This window comes from Homalodisca vitripennis, chromosome 1, assembly GCF_021130785.1.
Source record: "Homalodisca vitripennis isolate AUS2020 chromosome 1, UT_GWSS_2.1, whole genome shotgun sequence".
Taxonomy (NCBI): domain Eukaryota; kingdom Metazoa; phylum Arthropoda; class Insecta; order Hemiptera; family Cicadellidae; genus Homalodisca; species Homalodisca vitripennis.
The window spans coordinates 28,262,020-28,277,943 of record NC_060207.1 but is presented as its reverse complement, the minus strand read 5'-3'; the positions used below and the strand labels follow the sequence as shown (position 1 = coordinate 28,277,943).

General features: G+C 36.1%; 1 protein-coding gene and 2 long non-coding RNA genes across 4 annotated transcripts in view; 2 read left to right on the top strand and 1 right to left on the bottom strand.

Moving 5' to 3' along the window:
* Positions 1-1,313: 1,313 nt before the first annotated feature.
* LOC124358741 overlaps positions 1,314-15,924 on the top strand; it is a 32,512-nt gene continuing 17,901 nt past the window's right edge. Inside the window, exon 1 of the long non-coding RNA XR_006922062.1 lies at positions 1,314-1,807. This is a non-coding gene — a long non-coding RNA (uncharacterized LOC124358741). The remainder of the gene's footprint in view (positions 1,808-15,924) is intronic.
* Positions 2,207-7,443, top strand: LOC124358734. The gene is made up of 2 exons (XR_006922061.1): positions 2,207-2,737; positions 6,776-7,443. It is a non-coding gene; the product is annotated as an uncharacterized LOC124358734 (long non-coding RNA).
* LOC124358718 (selenoprotein M-like) overlaps positions 7,638-15,924 on the bottom strand; it is a 31,475-nt gene continuing 23,188 nt past the window's right edge. For both annotated transcript variants that reach the window (XM_046811018.1, XM_046811025.1), the window contains exons 2-4: positions 15,283-15,353; positions 11,028-11,097; positions 7,638-8,248 (exon numbers count right to left, since the gene is read on the bottom strand). In XM_046811018.1, coding sequence (XP_046666974.1) covers positions 8,120-8,248; positions 11,028-11,097; positions 15,283-15,353 — 270 coding nt within the window. In that variant the 3' untranslated portion in view covers positions 7,638-8,119. The remainder of the gene's footprint in view (positions 8,249-11,027; positions 11,098-15,282; positions 15,354-15,924) is intronic.

Genomic DNA, 15,924 nt, shown 5'->3' with positions numbered 1-15,924 from the left:
TACCAGTTATAGCTTCATTTTTTGAGATGTCATTTGTGCCACAGAAAATTACTAATACATCATCTTTGCTTTTTAATTCATTTGAAGTATTACTCAAGTCCAGTATGTCTTTTGTTCGACTACCAGGTCTAACGAACCCCACTGCTGAATAAGTTTTTTGGTTCTTGTTAATATGCCAAGACAGGCCACTCCCATGGCTATCAGCACAGATCAACAGTGTATCTTTATTTTTATTCTCACAAGTATATTGTGACAGTGAACTTGTTTGGCTTTCAAGCCACTGTGATTTGCCTGATGGACTTTTGATTTAGCAGTATTAATATTGATAGATGAGATGATACATTCATTTTCATCAGACACCTCTTCTGCAGAAACATCAGAAAGTACCTCAAACGGATTAATTGAGAACTTTGGACCTGAGTTATGATAGTTAATTGGTTTAACAGAATGACAAGATGGCACTTTCAGCCACTTTTCAACATCAAGAGTGGGTTGTTGTACACCATTTAAGGGAGGTAAATAATCCAAACAGTTGGGATCCCCTGTTCTTTTACATATAGTGTCTGGTTTATTGAGTTTTTCTCATTCCAAGATCCCAATTATACTCTCCAGAGACCGTATTGTATCAAGCATTTTTGTAATTTCCTCTTTAAGAATTACACACCTATCACACGATCTATTTGTATAGTTATGTAGATGTTCACTTGCTTTGTTTTCTTCTTCTACCTCTGAGATAAGCTTTTCTTTTGCCTCTTTTTCATAACTGAGTTTGTTCTCCAATACTTTCATTTTCTTCAATAATTCCTGTTCTTTTTCAACTGACTCTTTCTTTAATAATTCATAATTTTCTTCATTTTGTTTTACTAAGTCTTCAAGTTCCAGTAAATAAAAAAAGCTTTTTTGTTTTGCTAAGTGTAGTTCTTTTCGTAAATATTCATTTTCTTGTAAGACAGATTTATTCATCTCATCAGCTAGTGACGAATAATTCAGCTTTTCTGAATTTTCTTCAGTAGATTCCGTACTTGCGTCAATCATAGATTCGTTTTTGTCTATTGAATAACAATTTAAACATCTCCAATCCTCCAAAAATTGTTCTTTTTCCATTGTTTTCACATCAGTAATGGTCAAGTTAACACACTTAAAGTGAAACCATGTATTGCACATGCTACATAGGATAGCCGATGACTTTACATTTTTTTCACATTTACCACAGGGATATTTTCCCATTGTCAAAATTATATTATTATAATATTTATTATTTTCAAACAATAATATTTTATTTTTAAGTCCTTTATTTGCTGTAGCAAAATAAATTTAAAAAATACTAATCTTATGTGGACATGAATTACGGTGAACAAGTTTGTTCACTTTTTACTTTTTTTTATAAGCTTTAAAGTAACTAAATGTTGGTTCAATTCATTGATATCAGACAGTAGTGGTTAAATTAACCAATGTAAACAAAGCAGACAGCAGTGCAAAGCAGAATAACCTGACTGACCTTGACCTGTCACTACAGGTGGCTCACCAACCAGTCAGGTCTACAGTTGATTGAAAATCCAGGCTATCCCTATCTGGTGTCTGTCACTACAAGAGTCAATGGAATTCTCACTTCCTGTCACTTTTCATTCAATTTATAAAAATAAATGTTACTTCAGTTGTATTCCACAAAATAACACTTTAAAGTACAGGTTTATTACATAAAATCACTGTTTCAATATATTAATTTCTACTCTGAAGATAGTTATAAAATGTTTAATTTACAGTTCCAATATTATAAGTTAAACATGTGGTTTCAACTTAGATCAAGGTAAGTAAAACTTTGATTTAAATTGTTATATACATTAATGCAACACAATTAAAGGCTTATGTATCAATAGAAGCTATTCACCTGTACCAATTGTTATATTCAACTTTTGTATAATTAGTTTATGTATTATAACAAAAATTAAATTATATACATAGCACATCCACCACATCACTTTCTTGTCACTAAGCCAACAACCCTAAGATTCCAACGGTAAGTTTAATTTAGCACTACTTAGTATTATGAATAAGTCTGAACAGATGAGTTATGAAAAATAGTGTTTTTTAGCGTAACTTTTCAATAAAACTTTGACAAGCCGTTGTTTCGTACTGGATTGAGATAGAGACCTCTAGTCTTTGGCATTGTTCTTCTTTTATAAAGACCTTTAAAATGAAGTGTCATTTGATGGGGGTTTGCATTTAAAAATGTTGACTATGATTTAACTAATTCTGATGCATCTAGTATTCTATACTCGAGTAGTCTTGACTTTTGCAACACATTAGTTCAATTAAACTAATGCGAAGCGTAAACTGTTTCGGGGAAACAACAGTTAAGGCCAATCACTACAGGTACCGAGCTTGTCATCAGGTAGCAGTAAGTTAGCTTCATTGACAGGGGGTCACCATATTGATGGTTTTCTCCTGCAGGATGTTGTACGATGAAACTCATATACCCAGCACGTCATCAGGTAACAGTAACTCAGCTTCAAGGGTAGGAGGTCACACAGGGATCACCATGCTGACGATCTTCTGCAGGGCATTGAACACCGAAGTGCAAATACCCAGCACATCGTCAGGTAACAGTAACTCAGCTTCAAGGGTAGAGGTCACACAGGGATCACCATGCTGACGATCTTCTGCAGGGCATTGAACACTGAAGTGCAAATACCCAGCACATTGTCAGGTAACAGTAACTCAGCTTCAAGGGTAGGAGGTCACACAGCTAAAAGTCCTGGTAAGGATGTTTAAAGTATCCACTTTTATCCCTAAGGACATCGAGGTGGACAGCAAGCAAGAGCTGTTCGAAGCCCTCAAAAACCAGAATGACCTTGACATGGATCAATGGACTGCTGTTGGAGGGAAATCTAGTACCTAACGGCGAATTCCTGGTCCTTCATGTGGACGAAGACTCCCTGAAGAAGCTGAAGACTCTGGCGATGCGCCCATTTTTGGGCAGTGACAGGATCACCTTCAAGCTGCAGGGAGGTAATGATCAATAGTGGATGACAGCGGTGCTCCAGATAAACTTACACCACAGCAGAGCAGCTACGGCAACACTCTGCCAGAAGATCCTGGCTGACGACATAGGCGTGGTCCTGATCCAAGAACCATGGACCATTGGCAGCCGTGTGATGGGGATGAGCACCGCTAAAGGTAATTTGATATATGATTCTGGCAGTAACAACCCTAGAGCATGTATATATGTCAGTAACAAAATCAAAATCACTAAAAATGGCACAAATGTGTTCTAGAGACACAGCCGTGACAGAGGTTCACTTGCAGACAGGTGATGGCAACATCCAGAATCCTGTTTGCATCAGTTTACCTCCCATACGATTCTCCAGAACCACCGCCAACTGCGGAGATGAGGCGGATTGTGGAGTTCGGAACCCTTACGCGGAGGCACCTGATTGTCGGTTGTGACGCGAATGCCCACCACACCGCTTGGGGAGCAAGCAACATCAACAATCGGGGTGAGTGCCTCTTGAATTTCATAGTAGAATCTAACTTAGTTATTATGAATCAAGGCCGTAAAACCTACTTTTGTACAAAGAAGAGGTACAGGGGTAAGAGAAGAGGTCTTAGATATAACTCTGACTAGCAACTATATTGCAACTAAAGTTTTAAACTGGAGTGTGCTAGATGAAGCATCTGCTTCAGATCATAAAGTATATCTCCTTTGACATGAGGTCGTATAAAATAAAGGAGACCTATAGAAACCCAAAGAAAACAGATTGGGTAGCTTTCAATGCAGAGCTAAAAAACAATCTAGTAAGGGAAAATGGGTATCAGGGGCAAGGGGTCGAGGACATGGCGAAACTCTTTGAAAAACGCCATGATAGAATCGTACCACAACAAGCCTGCCCGTGATTGAGAAAAACTCAAGGAAAAAAAGCATGTTGGTGGAACCAGGGGCTGGAAACCTTGAGGAAAAACCTTCGCAGGAGCATATAATAAATGCAAACGTGCAGGGAACTGGGATAGGTACTCTGCTGCCCTAACAGAGTACAATAAAGAGGTGAGAAGAGCTAAGAGAAACTCGTGGAGAGAATTCTGTCAGAGTATTGATAAGGCTCCTGACTGCGCAAAACTCCAAAAAGTCCTAGCTCGAAGCCCCACAAATGCGGTGGGTACTATACTTAGGGAAGATGGGACTCACACCAAGGATCCTGAGGAGACTCTTCAGTGTTTACTGAATACACACTTCCCAGGATCGTTTCAAACCAGTGAAACAGTTGTTAGTGAATGGCGGCGAGAACCTAGAGATAGCTCGTCTAAGGTGGACTGGAACTGTGCAAAGACTGTCATCAACTACTTAGGGATAAAACGGGCCTTGGAGTCTTTTAAAGCCGATCAAATCACCAGGTACCGATGGCATTTTTCCCCGCTTTACTGCAGGAGAGTGGGGACTTGGTGATACCCCCTGCTCCTACGACTGTTTAGACTAGTCTAGCGACAGGAGTCATACCCTCATCTTGGAGGACCTCTAGGGTTATATTTATCCCCGAAGGCCAGGCAACCCTCCTATGAGGTTGCAAAAGGCTTATAGACCAATAAGCCTAACATCCTTCTTTGTCAAGACCATGGAGAAGGTTCTGGATAGGCATTTAAGGGACACAGTCCTCATCAATCGTCCCTTACATCCAAATCAACATGCCTATCAGAAAGGTAAATCTTGTGAAACAGCCCTACACTGTCTGGTTGGCAAGATTGAGCAAGCTATTGAACAAAAGGAAATAGCTTTAGCAGTGTTCCTGGACATAGAAGGAGCTTTTTGATAATACGAGAGTACTCACTCTATAGTGTCTAAGCTTACATCCACGGGTACGGAGAAAACTGTTGTTAGGTGGATAAGTAACATGCTTAAGAGCAGAAGAGCACAGGCATCTCTGTGCGGAATCACAAGAGAGGTCAAAACGCAGCGAGGATGTCCACAAGGAGGTGTATTATCACCAAGCCTGTGGAACATAGTTGTGGATGACTTACTCCTGGACTCTGAATGAACAGGGTATGTATGCTCAAGGCTATGCAGATGATGTTGTTATAACTCATAAGAGGTAAGCATATGGTAACGTGTCTGGAAATGATGCAGAGAGCACCTGGCCATTGTGGAGCGATGGTGTGACGAAGAAGGACTTGTAGTAAATCCTTCGAAGACCGTCATGATACCATTTACAAGAAGAAGGAAAACTGGAAATCACACAGCCAGTCCTATGTGGGGGCCAGATACAGTTAAGCAGGAGTTCCAAATATCTAGGTGTCAAACTGGATGATAAAACTCACCTGGAATTTGTCATCTGGAATACATAATCAGACGATCTCAGACTACATTGATGATGGTGAGACGTGCAGTAGGATGCACATGGGGGCTTAGACCCGACATGTCACACTGGCTGTACACCAGAGTCATTAGGCCAATGATGGTGATATGGCTCAGTGGTATGGTGGCCAAAATTCCAACAGGTGACTGCCGCAAAAAACCTGTCAAAGGTACAGCGGTTGGCATGCTTGCGGACAACGGGTGCCATGAGAGGAACACCAACCGCTGCTATGGAAGTAGTGCTAAATCTCCCACCCCTAGATATATTCGTCATAGGAGAGGCTAGGATGGCCTGCCTACAGACTGAAGTGCAATGGGAACTGGCATTATCACCATGCTAGTAAGCACTCCAAGATCGTTGACATTCTCAAACTGGATATTCTAGAAATGATGTCTGACAGAATGGCAAAGGTTACGGACTGGGAAAAACCATTTCAAGTCAACATTGTTGAGAGGAAGGAATGGTCAAAAGGTGAGCCTGACTACATGAAGAAGGCTCTAACCCTGGTACACGGACGGGTCAAAGACTCTGAAGGGTACTGGGGCAGGGGTCTGGGGAGCCAGACCGAGGGTTAACTTAAGCTTTAGCCTAGGTAAACTGGCAACTGTCCTTTCAGGCTAAAGTTACAGCCCTTGCAGAATGTGCAAGAGTTAATGTGGAAAGGGGCTACAAAGGCAAAAACATCTACATTAACTCGGACAGCAGGGCTGCTCTGCAGGCCTTGGCCAAACCATGACTGTAATTCGAAGGCAGTCCTGGGAATGCCATAAGGTCTTGAAATTGCTGGCGAAAACCAATAAAGTTATTCTAACTTGGGTGCCTGGACATAGAGGAATCACAGGAAATGAAGGGGCAGACGGTTTGCGCTAACTTGGGAGCCAACCGTCTTCTTACCGGTCCTGAACCAACGTGTGGGGTCTCATATAACTTAGCACGTAGATCAGTTACCAAGTGGATGGCTAACAAACACCTACAACATTGGAGAAACACTGAGGGGAATGTACAGGCAAAGCGATGCTCAAGGGACCATCAAGGAACATTGCAGCAGATGCCCTTAGAATGAGTAGAACGGAGATCAGAAAGGTGACTGGTTTTATTACAGGTCATTGGATATTCCGAAGTCACCTGAACAGAATAGGTATTCCAGTTTCAGGAAACACTGTGCAGGAAATGTGGCGAGGCTGACGAAACAGCCAAGCACGTCATATTTGAATGTCCGGCATTACAGAGCAAACGCTCAAGATCCCTAGGTGTTCTTATGCATACGGAAGAGGGGTTGGAACAGGAAAGCATTGTTCAGAAGATCTCATGGTTTTGTAAAGGCCCTGGGATTTGATACAGCTTAAACCCTGGGAGAGGGTGCACAATAAGCCGATGGCTGAGAGGCAACTACCAGGCCTAGGAAACCTGGCCCTCTGTAAAAAAAAAAGGTCACACAGGGATCACCATGCTGACGATCTTCTGCAGGGCATTGAACACCGAAGTGCAGATACCCAGCTTGTCATCAGGTAGTAGTAACTCAGCCTCAGGATGACTCTTGCTGAAGTTCTCCTTGGCTTGTTTGATTACATATTTTTGGTGATAATTGAATAATTTTGAATCGCAGCAGACGAATGACAGGTTCTATCCGCCCCCAAGATCTTGATTGAGATGCATTTTCATCACCTCTCTTTTTCTGACTCAATGTACTTCCGCCTACAGGCATTGAAGTAGGTAGCCTTGCTAGTCCAGGGAAACATTTTGGTGAGAAAGCAATACATTGGTACCAAATCACTGAAGTCATACTTCTTGGAAGAGCTATTTGTAAATGCATGGTTGGCTTACAGGAAGACTGAAATTGAAATTTCTGTTCAACATGGGCCAAAAGACATACATTCCATCAAAGCATTCAAAAGACAAAATTATGGGTACCAGAAATCTAGATACGATAGAGGTTATCAGGCAGCAAGAGTGAGCTTTGTTCAGTGAAGCCTTATATCTACAAATTGCTTGAAAAACATCAACAAATAAGTCATGATAAATTTGTTTTATACTTTCTATATTTGTGGAATTCTTACTCACATCTGCAATCAAAAATAAAGTTGTATTCAAAATATCATTGAAATAGTAAATGTTATTTATTTACCTCTACCTCTAAATATCACTTAAATTTTGAAAAGTTATTGACGTACATAGTTCATTTAATTGCCATTTCCAACAATTGAGACGAAACATTTAGGTTCATAGTACCAAAGAGGAGAAGAACATTGGTAGCTAACGTGTAAAAGATAAGAGGTGGAAATAAAATCAAAGTTTTGGTTCTGACAAAATATTATATTTAAAACAATGTATTGTGAATTATAATAAAGTCTGTAATTTAGGAACCACTAAAAAACAATATAATTATAAACACCCAAACAGAATAAAAAACTATTTTAAAAATTTTTAACAAAAAGCAACTAAGTTTCTGTTCATAAAATATATCACAAAACATCAAATAATATAGATTTATAGGTTAAAAATTAAATTAATTTGTGCTCCATTTCCATTTTTCATAAAATGTATTGCCAACCTCCAGTTTGGTGTTTTGGTGTTTTAGTTTTTAGAATGTGCTTTGTGTACTCTATGATTGAAAGTGTACAAACAAAATATACTACAGTACAAACAATGAACACAATATATATATTGTATGCTGCAGAAGTAGGAGAGCTTGTCTCACAAATTATCAACTGAACTGTTTATTTAACTGTGTTTTATCTGTTGATTTTTTCATTACAAGACTAAATTAAAACTAATTAGAGTTCTCCATGAACTTTTCCACTTGCAGTCGTTTCGGTTTCCTCCTCTTTCAGCGAGAACCATTTGCGAACCAGCTCATTGCATTCATCACGAGACAGAGAAGACAGGTTTATTCTATCCAGCTCCTATTACAGACAAAATTTACATTTAGAAAGAACTGAAATGTCACAATAGCTATTAATTGACAGCTGTATTTTGTGTCTTCTAAAACTTTATTATGTGTAGCAGATGTTAATTTATATCTATTGTTGAAGAACTATAACCAAATTGTACAAGAGACTGCCACTTCATTGCACTACTAACAACTGTTATCTGTACAAACATAACTGACCAGAAGAAGTTTTAAACATACAGAGAAAATGTTTTAAACGAAAAGTAAACATTTGATTCATTTTCTTTTTACAATGTTTTAATGATTAAGGGTGTCTAAGTACAGAATACTGTTAAAACCATTATTTTAAGTAAAGTTTAATAGTTTTCAACTTTATATAATTTTAGTCTGCTAAAGAAATATCTGCACACATCTATAAAATTTTTATATTAAAAACTATACATAACAGAAAGAGAAAATAAAACCTGTTATTGTACAAAGAGCTCTTCTTATTGTAAAAACTATTTCTGTAAGAGAAAACTCACAATTAGTTTTCCAATAATTTTAATTTTACCACACAAGGCCTTTTGACATCTAAGGTGCCATCATCAGTTGTGAACTAACAATTTGAAATAGTATAAATACCTACATTTAATTTTAAAGCCATTATTATTATATAAGATATTTAATATTTATTGTATTATACTTAATTATACAAAACTTGTAATAAGCTTTAATCAGCTGATAATTATTTTTAATTGTAAAATATTTATACTATTATTTCACATTGTTGATTCACACGTGACTATGGCGTCTTAGATGTTGAAAGGCCTCGTATGAGAAAATTAAAATTATTGGACAATTGTGAGTTTTCTTTGATAAAAAATAATAGAAAACCTTGTTAATTTGATTCTCTGGTAATGGTTACTATTATAATGTACTTACTAAATCCTTTTAATGTAAACTATTATAATGTACCAGTTTTATAATTGATAACTTATAAAACTTATAATTTAAATTTCTTCACTCAATAATTTGGTATAATATACGAGGTATGGCTATTAAATAACGGGACTGACGCTGCAGTGGAACGAGTGCGCATGCGCCAACCAACAATGACCAACAGCTGTGTAGTTTGAGACTTCCTCTTCAGAATGCAGTTAGTCTCGTTTCTGTAAACAACATCGTTGTGTCATAACCTTCATTTATGTAAGTGTTGTTATTTTGTTTTGCCGGAAAAATGGTTAGCGTAATAATAGAGCAACGAATTGTTATTAAATTTCACGTTAAACTTGGAAAAACCGCTACCGAAACCTATAATTTACTAAAAGAAGTGTATGTCAGTGAATGTTTATCGCGGACTCGTGTTTTTGAATGGTTTAAGCGTTTTCAAGATGGTCGACAAGACGTGGAAGATGATTCGCGGCCAGGTCGTCCTTCAACATCAAAAACGGAAGACAATGTCAAAAAAGTTGCTAATTTGATTCGGTCTGACCGACGATTAAGCATTCGTGCAGTTGCTGAATCTGTAGGCATTAATAAAGAATGTGTACGGCAAATTTTACATGACAATTTGAACATGCGAAAAATGTGTGCAAAAATGGTACCAAAAATTCTTACGATTGATCAACAAGCAGCTCGTAAAAATGTTTGTACTGACACTTTGAATGCCATTGAAAATGACCCAAATTTATTGGAAAGAATAATAACATGTGATGAATCGTGGTTTTTTACTTATGATCCGGAAACGAACCGCCAATCCATGCATTGGAAGACCTCAACTTCACCGAGAGCCAAAAAAGCAAGAATGAGCAAGTCAAAATTTAAAGCAATGATGATTGCTTTTTTCGACATTCGTGGGATTGTGTACCTTCACTGGGTTCCTGAAGGTCAAACAATTAATCAACATTACTATCTTGAGGTACTTAATAAACTACGTGAAAGAGTAAGAAAAAAACAACCCGAAATGTGGAAGGACAAATCATGGATTTTGCACCAAGACAATGCGCCAGCTCATTCCGCGTTATCTGTCAAGCGGTTCCTGACCAAGTACAGCATCCCAGTGTTAGAACATCCACCTTACTCGCCAGACCTAGCACCATGCGACTTTTATCTTTTCCCTAAGGTGAAATCTGCATTGAAAGGTACGAGATTTGAATCAGTAGAAGCTGTTCAAGAAAAAGCGGCAAGACTCCTGAAAGAGTTGACAGAAGATGACTTTCAGCATTGTTTTCCAACAATGAAAAATTCGCATGGAGCGTTGCAGGGATAGAGAAGGGGTGTATATTGAAGGTGATAATAAGTAATTATGTTTAAAATAAAAATAAATTTTTTTAGAATATCAGTCCCGTTATTTAATAGCCATACCTCGTATAGTTAACCGTTTCTGTAGGCCTGTATTCAAGCATTCTAACAAGTGAGCACGATGATCAAAGAATAAATGCTTATACACTAGCTAACTACCACAAACAAGTACATTTTTATTTCTGAATTTTTTACAAACAACACATGAATAAAATTGGTACCTTTAGTTACAATTTTCATATATAAATTCAAAATATATATTGAGTTTTGATAAGTGTATCTTAAAAATTATGAATTTAATACATATTAAAGGGTAATACTAATTCATAAAATTGATTTTACCGTTTCAGGTGAACAGTGTTAACCAGCTTTCATTTTTTTATGGAATGAATTCAGTAATATATGTATCTGAGGTAATTTATTTTATACATGTTGCTATATTGCACTCTACTAACATGTTCGATTATAAAGGGACATTGTAAGTCAAACAAGACAGTCTGATAACTTACCTTATCTGACTCATCAAATAAAACAAGGTGAGGAACTGCTCCATGTATAGGGTGGAACTCTACACCTCGGCTGTTTCACAAAGTCAAGGAAAAAATAAACTAAAATATTCTTTTCTCTTTATTTAATGCAATTTTTTCAGTCACTTTATGAGCTGTATTATTGAAAACTCAGTATCGAAAGTTAAAAACAATAAGTAAGAGCAAAAATAGAGGGAAACACAGTATGGAGTTGGAACTGTTTATACACATAACAGGGGATTTTTAAGGTGAGGCTAATTAATTTTTAAGTTTATTATGCCTGCCTCCACGGGTTCACAGGTTCTTAGAAAACTGAATAAGGAGAGAGTATATACAATACAATGTTGATGAAAACCTCAAAAGAAGTGTGACATATATCATATATTTTAGGTTAAAAAGTTTCCAATTTTCCATTTATGAAGGAAAATGGGTTATCATATTTAAAATAATGAAATTAATTATAAATATTAATTAAATCTTTTTTTAGCGAGAAAGTTTCCACTTTCCATAAATGAGGACAAATTGGGTCATCACATTTTAAGAAAATGGAATGAAATGAATTATAAAAAACATTAACCAGGGTCCCGAATCTTCTATTTTTTGGGATAAAAATTGTATGATTAAAGTTCGTTCTTATAATGTTATCATAAAATTAGTTCTTAAACCGTAGACATTTCATGCTAATTGTTTATAAAAAAAATCCGTATAATGAGTAGCCTTACTAAAAGTATAAACAGTTTGACAATTTCTGGCAAGAACAGTTTTTTGAGCTCAGTGAGAATACAATTTGGAAGACTGTATATCATTTTTACGCAAGATTCGAGTGTTTATAGATTATTTCTAGGCCTTCGACCCAACAGTCTCTTTTAGTATTTTTTTAGTTCTGAGTGTAGAGTTCTCATCTCAAGGTGAGACGCAATACACCTCCTGTAATAGGAACATTTTCTGTGCACCTCTTGGTTGAGTGGCGAGTTGTTAAACAAATCTACGAGAAATATTGTAAAAGACCTGTGTTAAACTAATTTCAATTCCAAAAAGATATAACATTGGTCTGCCGTGTACATAACTGAGTTTAATCAATGTAATATTTTCAGACCAGTTTTATTTTATAGTACATTAAATTAAAAATAAATACACTTATGAAAGTAAAAAGTTCTTGTAGTGGATTTTATATTCCCTTCCTTAGATTAAACTAATTAAATTTGAGCAAAGAACTTTCTTAATCATTGATTCTATTTACTTACTCACTAATCTATTTCTTTGATTTTGTTTATAGAGAGAAATTATATCTATTACTCCAAACTGTAGGACATAAGTCTTGTTCCTTTTTTTAGGAAAGTAAAAAACAAGTTGGTATAATTTAAGTCCTAAAACCCATCTGTCTGTTAAATCTTTTTCTTTAAAGAATTTTTAATTTTAAAACTTTTTTTCATTGTATTGAAATTGATGTGAATATTCATCTCACTATAACCTAACTTGCTGTACTTAGTTTTAAAATGTTGGCAGTACAACCTTTAAAACAAAAAGTTACGAGAAAATACTGTCAATAAACATAAAATCTTAAATTACAAAAAAACATGTGCTGTGATAGAATGGTAAATAATTGGAAAATAACATATTTACTCTTGACTACATGTAAATTTCCTAAAAAATTGTTGGACAAGAACAGTAAAATGTATTTACTCAGTTATCAACATTACTGATCGTAACAAATTAAATACTTTGTTCTGTCTTTTTATGATTCGGTCTTAAATTCTCACAAAACTTCTTTGATCTTTTATATAAGTTTTGTTAAATTTGGCATACAAACTGTCAAACGGTTTTTCTTATGAAAGAAGTAAATTTTATTTATTATTTTAAGTCATATAGAGATATTATTTCAGTTAATTTGTAACACTAAAATTTAGTTGGTTTGGAGCTATGAATTATTTATGGATAGAGACAGACCGAAATAGAAAAGGCATTTTAGAAGTAATGTGTTTAGCAATTTTTCTTATTTTGTTTCAAAGAACCATATATGTAGTTTATTGACTGAACATTTTCAACAGATTCAAGTAGAAAGGTTTCATAGGATGCAGACCAACTGAGATGATGTAGGATATGAACTTGTGTGGCTGTTAAAATACTTGTACCTATACGAGGTCAAATTAATTTTCAGACCTGTAAAATATAATATAAGGTTAAATTTGTCCTTTTTTACTTGTAAACTGAGTTTACTAAAAGTAATTAGAAAATACCAGACACAAAAAATATCAACAATGTAATTCTTTTGCAGTCAGTTAATAACAACTAAAAAAGGTTTCTGTGATGACAAGAAAAGTTGTTCATTACTTTCACATGCAGAACTGAAACACATTATCTATGACCATGAAACTCATGATAGTATTATTTCCACATGCAGAACAGAAACACATTATTTATGGCCATGAAACTCCTGATAGTATTACTACCACATGCAGAACAGAAACACAATATTGATGGCCATGAAGCTCCTGATAGTACTCTCAAGTGTTATTTCACTGGAGTCATTGACTTGTAATTCTTTTTCGTACAGAAATTGTTTTCCTTAATTTTACGTATCTAGATGTACGACTCATACCATTTTCTTTTATTTGTTCTCTTAGGACAAGAAGCTTATAAATTCCACCTAGTCCTGTAATGATCTTAGCGCTGCTTCTGGAGCAACAGGATATTTAGGATGAATAAGGTTAGGGGATAGGGACCGCCTCCTATCAACACAACTACTCTTTCTCCATGAGGAAGAATTAGAGCACTAATCTCAAAGTCATGTCCCCCCAAAGAAGGGGAGACCAAAGCAGGCAAGGGGTGGCACACACTTGTTGAGGCTAGTAAGAACCTCTGATACTCAGGGAACAAACCTCACCAACTCCAACAGTCATCTCCCACAGTAGACTAGACCTATCAAATTACCCTTGCACCCCAGAATCTTGACATTTGCTACAAGTGGTGTGCTGCCGCTCCTGGACATCCATAAGGATGCCCAGATTTAAGTGACACATCGGTATTTGCTGTGCCCAGTGGTAGGTTCTACTGGAAGGTATAAACCAGCCAGAAGTGATCCCTGCTGGGTTACTCATACCATTAAATATATGAGGTAGTATTTATTTACAGAGTGTCCAGCAAAGTGGCTTGAAATTCCCTGACTTTTTCATTAAAAAAAATAATAATTTATATATCTTAATACTGACAAAAATCAACGAACTTTTAAAAGTGAATTTTACTTTATAAATAATGAGTGTCAAAAATGTGGTCACAAATAGTGATAAAAATACAATAGTAAATTTAAAAGTTAGTACAAAGCAAATATTTACTTGGACAAAGTTACAAGTAGATCAGTCAAAGTTAAAATAATGATAGGCCGCATGTTCTGTATATTCGGGTGTTTGGAATTTACAACCTGACCCCAGAAAATCCCAAGGCTACAAAACTTGTCATGCATCATCTGAAAACCCAAAAAATATAAAATGTTGACGTTTACAAGAGAGGGTATCTACTCCTGAGGAGTGATTTGTGGTGACTTTCAGTACCTTTGAAGCAAAATACTACAGTATCTTAAAAACTCAGATTATTCATTAATATGATTATCTAATTCCGAACTTCAAACACAAAATAGAGTAAAAACATTTTTGTAATGGGTAATTTGAATATTGAGGATCAGCTAATAATTAATGACACAGCAAGTCTCCCCAGATTCTATTGTTGAATCATATGGATCGATTTTCAGACCTGAATCTTTCTTGAAGATTCTGTAGATTCGAGATTTGGCTTCGACACATCACTAGTTATTATCACAAGGTCATAAAGGAGATATTTTAAACAGAACATTTCTGTGCCAAAGTCATGATTCTTCATTTTTTGGCGATTTCCGTGAACCCTCATTAAATTCCGTAACTTTTCCAGGACTTCTGTGACCGGTAGATACTCTCCAAGAATAACCGGACAATTTTCCTGGTTTATTGTGAAATTCTCTGACTTTCTCCATGTTGTTAAAATTGCCTGACTATTCCGATTTTCCCAGTCGCTACATGTATCTTTCAAAAACGTGTTATAAAACACAAGCTGGTCTATAATAATTTTATGGAAAGAGTATAAATAATCCAAAAAGAGCTTGTCAACATAGGACATTTTAATCACCAGTTCGAGGGTTAAAATTACCTAATGAAAGCATTCACTTGTAACTATTTCTAAGACTAAACATTACAGTACAAAAGGATACTATTTAGGTAAATCACTGTAAATGAAAGATTTTACATCTGGCAGCCTGTTTAATGAACAACCTCTGCAGCTCTGAAACAAACAATTACTATATTATATTTAGAACAATGTAGAAGTTATTTTGACGTGACAACGTCTTAAATTAGGTTGCGGCTCGGAGTCACTCATGAAAAAGTGTTAACGCCCGGTAACGTTACGATGCCCGTCCAGTGGGTCCGCCGCACGGGATAAAGCAGATAACTGTGGGTCCGCCGCACGGGATAAAGCAGATAACTATGTTTATTCGTGAAAATGTGGAGTGCTTAGATTCGTCATTTACAACAACTACAACAATAAAGGTAAATAATTGTACACTGATATTTCATTATCGTAAACTATGATTGATTGATTAATTGTTAGATTGACACAAAAGTTGAGAAACTGAGTTTATAGGTTATGTCATACTATTGACAAATGTTGATAGTGTTAAGTAAATTATTAGTTTAAATCACTCTGCAATCAATCGTAATTCAGTCGATTGAGAAGAAACAGCGCGTATTGCTAGTCAAACATTTAAAATAACAAATTATAACCTCTAACCTGTCATAACAGTGCGACCAAACAAACGAACTAAACCGACCAATCACCACGCGCGGAGTTAGAA